The sequence below is a fragment of the Suricata suricatta genome, chromosome 14 (assembly GCF_006229205.1).
Source record: "Suricata suricatta isolate VVHF042 chromosome 14, meerkat_22Aug2017_6uvM2_HiC, whole genome shotgun sequence".
Taxonomy (NCBI): Eukaryota; Metazoa; Chordata; class Mammalia; order Carnivora; family Herpestidae; genus Suricata; species Suricata suricatta.
In genome coordinates, this window is record NC_043713.1 from 46,186,531 (window position 1) to 46,195,701 (window position 9,171).

At 38.4% G+C, this 9,171-nt stretch overlaps 1 protein-coding gene across 1 annotated transcript in view; it reads right to left on the minus strand.

The window, feature by feature from the left end:
- The window catches only part of LOC115277422 (laminin subunit alpha-3-like), a 154,939-nt gene that overhangs the window by 124,532 nt on the left and 21,236 nt on the right, over positions 1 to 9,171 (minus strand). Inside the window, 1 exon segment of the mRNA XM_029921573.1 lies at positions 2,300 to 2,355. Coding sequence (XP_029777433.1) covers positions 2,300 to 2,355 — 56 coding nt within the window.

Below are 9,171 nucleotides of genomic sequence, written 5' to 3' on the forward strand. Positions count from 1 at the left end.
CCTGACATCACCTATCGGTTAGGAGCTTGGAGCACAGAACCATACTGTCACCAGCTGTGTGACTGTGAGCGAGTTACTTACCGCCCGTGTGCTCCAGTACCCTCCTGTGTACAAATGAGAGTAACAAGATACCACCTCTTAAGATTATTAGGAGGATTAAACTCTTAGAAGAGTAGTCGGCATGTCGTAAGCACTATGTAAACATTGACAATTATAACTGATTATTGCCTTTTGGCACGACTTGCTTTTTATACTCAACAATATTTTCTGTCTATAGCAGTACATATGCACAAACTCCATTTTCCTAATGGCCCCCCACCTTTCCATAGTATGAGAGTAGATTAATTTATTTAACTAATCCCCTATTGATGGGAACACTTACGGTGTCTCTAATTTTCCCTATTAACAGATAATGTTATATGATCATGTGTATGTATGCACATGTAGATAGATAGATATCTTTATGCTAGTATTTCTGTAAGATTCCTAGAAGTAGAATTGCTGCGTCAAAGTATATGTTTATATTGAATGTTGGAGCCAATACTGGAACTATATTCCACAGCAGTTTAACCCACTTCAGTCTGTAATCTCAGGCCCAGCCAGGCTTTACCACACTTATTTAAAATCCTGTCTCCCCCTGTCTTCAAGAAAGTCGTATCTACTGTTACCTCTGCACAGCCCTGAACCACACAACTAATACTTTCCACGGTGATTTTTCTATCACTTATATAATACAAAGACTTACCTCAGGGGAAAAAAAGTGGATTATCCACACCACTTTTCCACTCTGTTATGGAGTGAAATATGGGTTCATGTGGGGAGGTTATTAGCAGCATTTCTCCCCTGGGCATCTCCAAACAACCGTTTCACCCCACCATAAAACACACACAAGCCAATGATGTATATTCACTTTTCTCCCAGAAGTTATTCCTGGCTGCCAGTTCTATCACAGCGCTCTATTATAAGTTTCTATTGTTCTTTCCACCCTGAGTCCTATACATTGATTTTTTTGGAAGATGTGTAGGAAGGTTTTTGAATTCATCTAAAGGTAAAAGTAAGTTTTGAGAAACTCAGATAAATGATAAATGATGGCAAATAGACATTTTACTATTTGTTATTTGTTATTAGGTATTTATCTTAGTAAAAGCGAACTTTAACAGAACCAGTGTCAGACTGGAAGGATCTTTCTGGTTTTAAGGCATAGAACTGCCCTCACCTGGTGATTAGTGTTTCATGATAAAGACATAAAAGGTGGCCATGTCAAATCTGAGGCTTACACAAAGGTAAGAGGGATGATTAACATGTCTGATGTCAAAATGAAGATTCCAAATGAAATGGTCAATCTATACTTATTAATCACCTCCCCTATGCCAGCTCACCGGATGGGCATACAATGGGAAACAAGACAGACCTGGTCTTTGCCTTCAGACAGACTTTAATCAAATAATTAGGTAATTAGACAAACACAATGTGAAATTACACAGATGATGAATATTCTGAGTAGGTTCTTAGAGGACTGCCTGAGCCAGTCAAGGAGACTAGAGAAAGGGGAAGACTTCCGGAAGAAGCAACAACTTGGTTGAGTGCTGGAGGAGAAGGAACAGACAGCCAGGCCCCAAGGGGAGCGGGGAGCATTCAGGCAGTGGGAACATCCTACAGTAGGACATTACCCTATGACATACAGGCTGTAGAGTAGCAAATAATGTTAAGTCCAAGAGACAGAAGGCAGGCCACAGTGACAAGAGAGCCAGAGGAGGCATTGGGAGATAGGAGGGGTGGCCTTAGAGGCCATCACAATCTTTTGTCTCTAGCCTAAGAGCAGTAAGCTGTTATTGTAATGTTCCAATTGTGTATGGGTGAGGATGGGGGTGAGAGCATCTGTGATTATTAAATATTATATTTATATCAACATGATGATGATATCATATGGAGTCTGGACTGGGAGACATGATGAGCAAGAGCCAGTGTGAGTGAGCTCATCAGGAAGTTACTGCAGAGATCCTTATGAAAGATGATGATCAAATATCAGGCAAGAACGATATATGAAGAGAAGTAAAGACATTTAGGAAAAGTTTGGGAAGTAGACTCAGGGATGGATTGTCTTTGGTGAGGGAGGGAATAGAAGAATCCATGGATAATCCTAAGAATTCTGATTTATAAACTTAGATGGATGGTAGTACCATTTACTTAGGTATATATATATAATTTGAGATCCCTTTGAGACACCTAAGAGGTAATGTCAGGAAGGAAGTTGGCAATGCTGTTCTGCATATAAAAGGACAGGTATGACTGGACATACCAATTTGGGAGTTATCTCTGTAGAGTTGGTATCTAACACAATAGACTTGGAGGAGGCTGCTTAGGGAGAGAATATAAAGTAAAAAGACAAAGGCTAAAACTGAACCTCTACAAATTCTAACACTTAATGACTAGACAGAGGTTGGACCTATAAACGATATTCTGAGAAAGCAGCCAGAGAGGTAGGAAGAGATCCAGATCACTTTTTAATTACAGAAAACAGGTATGAGAGTGTTTTACCATGGAAGAGGTATTCAACAAGTATTGAAAGCTACTGAGAAGTTAAATAGATGAACACATGAGGAATAAAAATAATCACTGATTTTACTGACAGGAACATCATTGGAAATCAAGCAAGAGAGAGAGAGGAAGGAAGGAAAAAGGGAAAGAGGGAGGGAGGGAGGAAGGAAGGAAGGAAGGAAGAAAGGAAGAGTAACAGAGTGGGAGAGGTGAAAGCCAGACTGCTGTGGGTTGAGGTATGAATGGAAGTAAAAGAATTAGAAACAGTGTAGAATTGTCTAATTCTTTGGAGAAGTTTGGTTGTGAAGGAGGCAAGAGTTATAGCTGAGGGACTATGGGAAGGTAAAGGAGGGTTTTAATAAAAATGGAATAGAACTTAGCATATTTAAAATATGAGGGTGACTCCAAGTTCGGACGGCACAGTGAATTGACATTTTCTGCACCCCTTCTGCCCCAAGAGACAGCAACTATAGATAACTGTTTTAAAAGGAAAACAAAAAGACATGTTTGAGATTTAAAAAATTATGGAACATAAGTAAAAGAAAAACTCGAAATGCACTGTGGCTGAAGTCAGGGGCCAATCCCGGGGGGCTGGAAATAGGCTGTCTTGGTCAGCAGTTCACCTCATGCAGAGTAAAGAAAACTAAAGATGCCTCAACAAGACAGTGGTCAGATCCAGGCTCATTTTCTTAAGACAAAGAGGAGAATTCCCTCAAATCATGAAAAGCTGAAAAGGTTGCTGACAATCTGCCCCTTGGGTTTCAGCTTTATAAGAAGCTGTAGAATTTGAGAATCAAACATCAAAGATGCAGTCTCATAATGAAGAACTGATTTAAGCCACCTACTTGCTCAGTGCCTGCATCTGTGTTATCCCTAGTATAATAGCAATAGAAATGGCACATTGTAATGCTTGCCTCTGAGCTAAGGGTCCAGAGGACTGGTGGTGAGTCACTGCAAACCACTCGGCTGAGATGACTAGAGAGAAAGAGGGAGAGGATAAAAACCTTTCATTCAAAATAAGTCAATAAGCCTGCAAACAAAATTAGTCTCCAAAACACATAGAGAAATCTAGTGTTAGAAACACACAACAATATCATCAATCAGAAGATGAATTTACTTCAAATAAGATGAATTTTATGAGATAGTCTGATAAAGACTTTAAAGTGAATCTTTCTAATCTGAAATCTTCAAACTTGAAAAAGGAACTCTTTTTTGGATCTTGTTTGGTTGCAAAACCTAATCTAATCTAACCAATCATCACTTGGTCACAAAATCTGATTTGAACTAAGTCCAAGTATACAGTCCTTCTGTATTTCTCTTGGAGTGCCTGTTCATGCTTTGTGTTGGAGAAATATTAACCTGTTTGATTACAGGGTGTTGGCCAGGACCTCACTGGAGATGATGATGATGATGATGATGATATGTGTGTCTGTGTGTGTGTGCAGAATTTTTGAAATTCTGAATTCTGGGGCACCTGGGTGGCTTAGTTGGTTAAGCATCTGGTTCTTGGTTTCAGCTCAGGTCATCATCTCACAATTCGTGAGGTCGAGCCCCACATTGGGGCTGTCAGCACAGAGCCTTCTTGGGATTCTCTCTTTTCCTCTGTCTCTGCTCTTCCCTTGCTTGCTCTCTCTCTCTTTCTCAAATAAATAAACTTAACACAATTTTAAATGCTGAATTCTGTAACATACCTCCAAGGGCATTAAGATACTCAAAAATGTAAATGAAAGAGAAATCTCTTTAAAAAGTAAATAACATTATAAAACTAAATTGGCAGGAAAGAAACAAAGAAAAGTAAATATGACTAAGAGCCAATTAGAAATCTTTGAGATTAACAGTATAAATTAAACTGAATCAATAGGCTGGATAAAATCTAGACTAGAGATAGTGAAACATTCATGGATTCAAAGAAAGTCTTGAGGAATTCACCCACAAAACAGCACAAAGAACCAAGAAGATATAAAAATATGAAAGGCTAGTTTGTGATAGATTGTGAGGCTCCAACATTCATGCAGTCTGATTTCCAGAAAAGAAGAAAAAAGAAATGGCGGCAAAATCATATTTGAAGTGATAGCATCTGAGAATTTCCCAGGATAAAAGATATGAATCTTCATTCTGAAAGTGTAGACTGAGGACTAAACAGATAAATAAAAATAAATCCACACCTAGACATATCACAACAAAACTTTAGAATATCACAAATAAAAGTCCATCCTAGGATTTCTGGCTAAACATAATGGACTAAACATTTATATTTATTGATCTTCCCTCTCAGGACTCCAAAAAATGGAGTTGGGTTTTTTTTTTTAAATCATAAACCCACAAATAAAAAGAGAATAGGAAAGAGGGGAGCAGGAAACAAATTAGAGAAATCAACAGATTTTGGAAGCTGGAAAGCATATGTTAACTAATTAGACCAGAGAAAGCTGACACCTTTGTGTCTGTGTGTGTGCAGAGTTGTGGTGAGGGTTGGAAGAAAAGATTAAAGAAATCTCCCAAAGCATAAAACAAGATAAATAGACTTAAATGTTGATGAAAGAGAAAGAAATAAATTATATATATATAAAAAAAAACTCAAGAAAGTTTTCCAGAATGATGGATAGAAGTTTCCAGGCTAAATGGCTGAGAGCGCAGCACACTTGTGGAAACATACCTACATCAAGGCACACCTTTGTGAAATTTTAGAACACAAGAAATAAAGAAATTATCTCAAGAGCTTAAAAAAGAAAAAGCAAGTTGCAGTCAAAGCATTGGAAATCACAATGTAACTTCTCAAGATCAGGACTTGAAAGATAGAAGCCAGTGAGAAAATGTCATCAAATTCTAAAGAGAAATGATTTCTAATATAAAATTCTATATCTAGGGTGCCTGGTGGCTCAGTCAGTTAAGCACCTAACTCTTGATTTCAGCTCAGGTCATGATCTCATGGTCATGAGTTGGAGTACAGCATTGGGCTCTGCATTAGGCAGAGAGCCTGCTTAAGATTCTCTTTCACTCTCTCCCTCTGACCTTCCCCTGCTTACGTGCTCGTGCTCTCTCTCTTTCTCTCTCTCTCAATAAATAAAATAAAAAAATAATAAAAGTAAAATTCCATATCTAACCAAAGTAAAAATATCAAGATTGAGTGTAGAATACTTTCAGATATGCAAGGCCTCAAAGGAAAAAATAAAAAGGACCTCCTCTATCTGTGTGGGCTTTCTCAGGAAGCCACTGGAGGATAGAATCTACTAAAATGAGGAAGAAGAGAAAGGAAGTTCCAATAGTCAAAAAAAAAAAAAAAAAAGGAAGAAGAAGAAGAAGATCCAATACAACGAAGATAATAAAGAGATTATCTATGATGGTGGGATGTCACAATGAAATATTTCAGAAAATGTCTGTGCCTTCGATCCAGAGACTACATCGAGAGTAAAGAAGAGAGATGGAAGATTCCAGGAGAGAGCTCTCCAAGAACAAATGGAAAAGAGAAGAAAAAAAAGAAGAAGAAGAAAAAAGAAAGAAAGGGAGGAGAGAGGAAGGGACATTATGTGGTATATTTGAATTGAGATGAAACTTTCATCTATCTGAAAGTATGGGGAAGAGGGTAAAAATAAAATTTCTAACAGCAACAATAATTTGGAAGTTGGTTTTCAGTGGGTAAATAATCATTCTAAAGTCTGTGTCATGTAAAATAAAAGATCAGAATTAGTGAATAACTTTAGACTTTGTCATAAAATATATACTTTAAGAACTTATGGTAAAATATTAAAGGTAATCACTAAAATACCAAAAAACACTCTGTACCTACCAAACAAGCAGAAAAATAGGGGAAATTGTCTCAATCAAACAGAAGTAGGGGGTGCCTGGCTGGCTCAGTCAGTAGAGCATGCAACTCTTGATCTCAGGGTTGTGAGTTTAAGCCCCATGGTGGGCCTAGAGCTTACTTTAAAAAAAAAGAAAGAGGGGCACCTGGTGGCTCAGTCGGTTGGGCATCCAGCTTCGGCTCAGGTCATGATCTCACAGATTGTGTGTTCAAGCCCTGCATCGGGCTCTGTGCTGACAGCTAGCTCAGAGCTTGGAGCCTGCTTCAGATTCTGTGTCTCCCTCTCTCTCTGACCCTCCCCTGCTCGAGCTGTCTCTCTCTGTCTCTCAAAAATAAATTAAAAACACTAAAAAATAATTTAAATAAAAGAAAGAAAGAAAAAGAGAAAAACAACTAGGAAAATTATTTTTAAGAAGGCAAATAAAAAGCTAGTAAAACAATTAAGATGATAAAAATAAGTCCAAATATGTCTGAACTCACTACAATAAATAAAAATGGATTAAAATTACACTGTAAAACAAAGATGATCAAATTGAAATATAAAAAATATAGCCATGGGGGCACCTGGGTGGCTCAGTCAGTTGAGCATCTGACTTCAGCTCAGATCATGATCTCATGGTTCATGAATTTGAGGCCTGCACTGGGCTCTGTGCTGACAGCTCAGAGTCTGGAGCCTGCTTCAGATTCTGGATCTCCCTGTCTCTTTCTCTCTGCCCCTCCCCCACTCATGCTCTGTTTCTCTCTGCCTCTCAGAACTAAAGAAACATAATTTAAAAAATTTTTTAAAATAATAGCTATGAATTTGTATACCAGAGACAAAGGCTTGCTTGCTGTACAACAGGTGTGGTCTGACTCTAAAAAATGAGTTGTCCATATTCTCTTTCTCAGAACGACTAAAGAAGGGAGATTCAAATGGCAGTAAGTGCCAGAGCTAGGAGTTAACAAAGAAATAGGACAGAGCAGCCTTCACAGTATGTGCGTGAGACAAAGAGCTATGAGTAAACAAAGGAGGTCATTCAATAGAAGGAGAGGTGAACAGAAAAACACACAGAGAGAAGGCTCTCTTCTCTGAGAACCAGGTAGCTCTGTCCCTCTCAGATTCTGGAAGACCTGAATGTACTCCGTTCCTGCCATTTAATCCTTCTAGACCTCTCTGTACCCTGGAAAAAGAAAAACCCTTCATAGGAGTTAGACTTAGTGGGTTGCTCTTCCTTTCTGCCCATGGTTCTGACTAGACCACATAATAGCAGTATGGTTAATGGTTACTGAGTGATCACTGTGTGTCGGGCACTGCAAGAGCCTCCCATGGATTATTCTATTTAATAGTACCATGAGGTAGCTACTATTCTTATCCCCACTTTGCATACTAGTAAATTCAGGCCTGGGGAGACTTCACAGCTAGTTACTGATGACCCAAGACATGAAGGCAGGCAGTTTCACTCCAGAACCATCCTAATCACCACACTACACATGGGTTTCCAAAATGGAGGGGCGGAAGGTGGTACCTGGGTGGCTCAGTTGGTTGAGCATCTGACTCTTGATAATAAAACTTTTTAAAAACAGAGGAGGGATTACTCTGCATTGCACCAGGTGGCTAATGATGATCAAAAGTTACACACCTCTAGAAGAAGTGAATCCTCCGTCAATTTAAGTATTCAACAGAGGCTAAATGAATGTTAAAGAGTTATATTACAGGATTCCTTCACAGGAAGGGAAATCAAATGATTTCTAAGACCTCTTTGAGTGCCATTAGTCTCTGAATTTTAACGCAATGATCTATCACAGCACCGTCCAGTAGAACTTTCTGAATAGCAAAAATATTCTATACTCTGTATTTGCCAATAAGGTGGCCACTAGACCTCTGTGATGACTGAGCACTTGAAATGTGGCTAGTGCAACTGAGGAACTGGATGTTTAGCTCTACTTAGTTTTGACTAATTCAAGTATATACAGCCACATGAGCTAGTCACTACGATATATATATATTATATTAGCAGCAGCCTGTAAGCACTTAGATAAAATAGTAAAACAGACTGCTAAATAAAACTGGACAGCCTAGGGCTTAGTTTTATTAATCATGCAAATATGGCCCTGCCCAAGGCCTCAGTGTAATGGCTCTGGACCAAATCAGAGTCAAGGACACCCTCTGATGAATCATTTCTTGGAGTTTGGCCCTTCTCAGCAGCACCTTCCTGCTATCTGGGGAACACACACACACACACACGCACACACATGGACACCCACACATCTGTATGTGTGTGTGCATACTTATATATGTATGTGCATTTGTGTGTGTGTGTGTGTGTGTGTGTGTGTGCACAGCATGGGTAGGGAAGGATACAACAGCAGAGTGGAGTGGAAATGAGATCACTAATTTTCTTTATGAATACTTATATTACTTTACTTTTTACAACAGGTATACATACTTCTCTTTTTTGCAAAATAAAAACGCTAATGAAATGAAATGAAGACTTAAGAGATATCCTTAAAATCCTCTAATAGCTACCCTAGAAATGTTAGCAATGTAATTTACAAAAAGGTACACATCTAAATATTCAGAATACCATATATATTTTCCATCATAAATTTAATTATGAATATTTTCCTCAAAGGTACAAAACAGAATGTTATAGAATGTAAGGAATTGAAATATAGCGACATGAGTTTTTTTTCAGTGTTTTTGTTTTGAGGTATTGCATTGTGTGTTCTTATTGTTGCTATATTGTACTTCGAACCCAGATCTTAAATCAGTATAGTCTTAAATTGTTTTGAGGCTTCAAAAACCCTGAGAAGAAAAGTAATGCCAAAGCCTGTGGTAACCTGTCCTCTAAGCC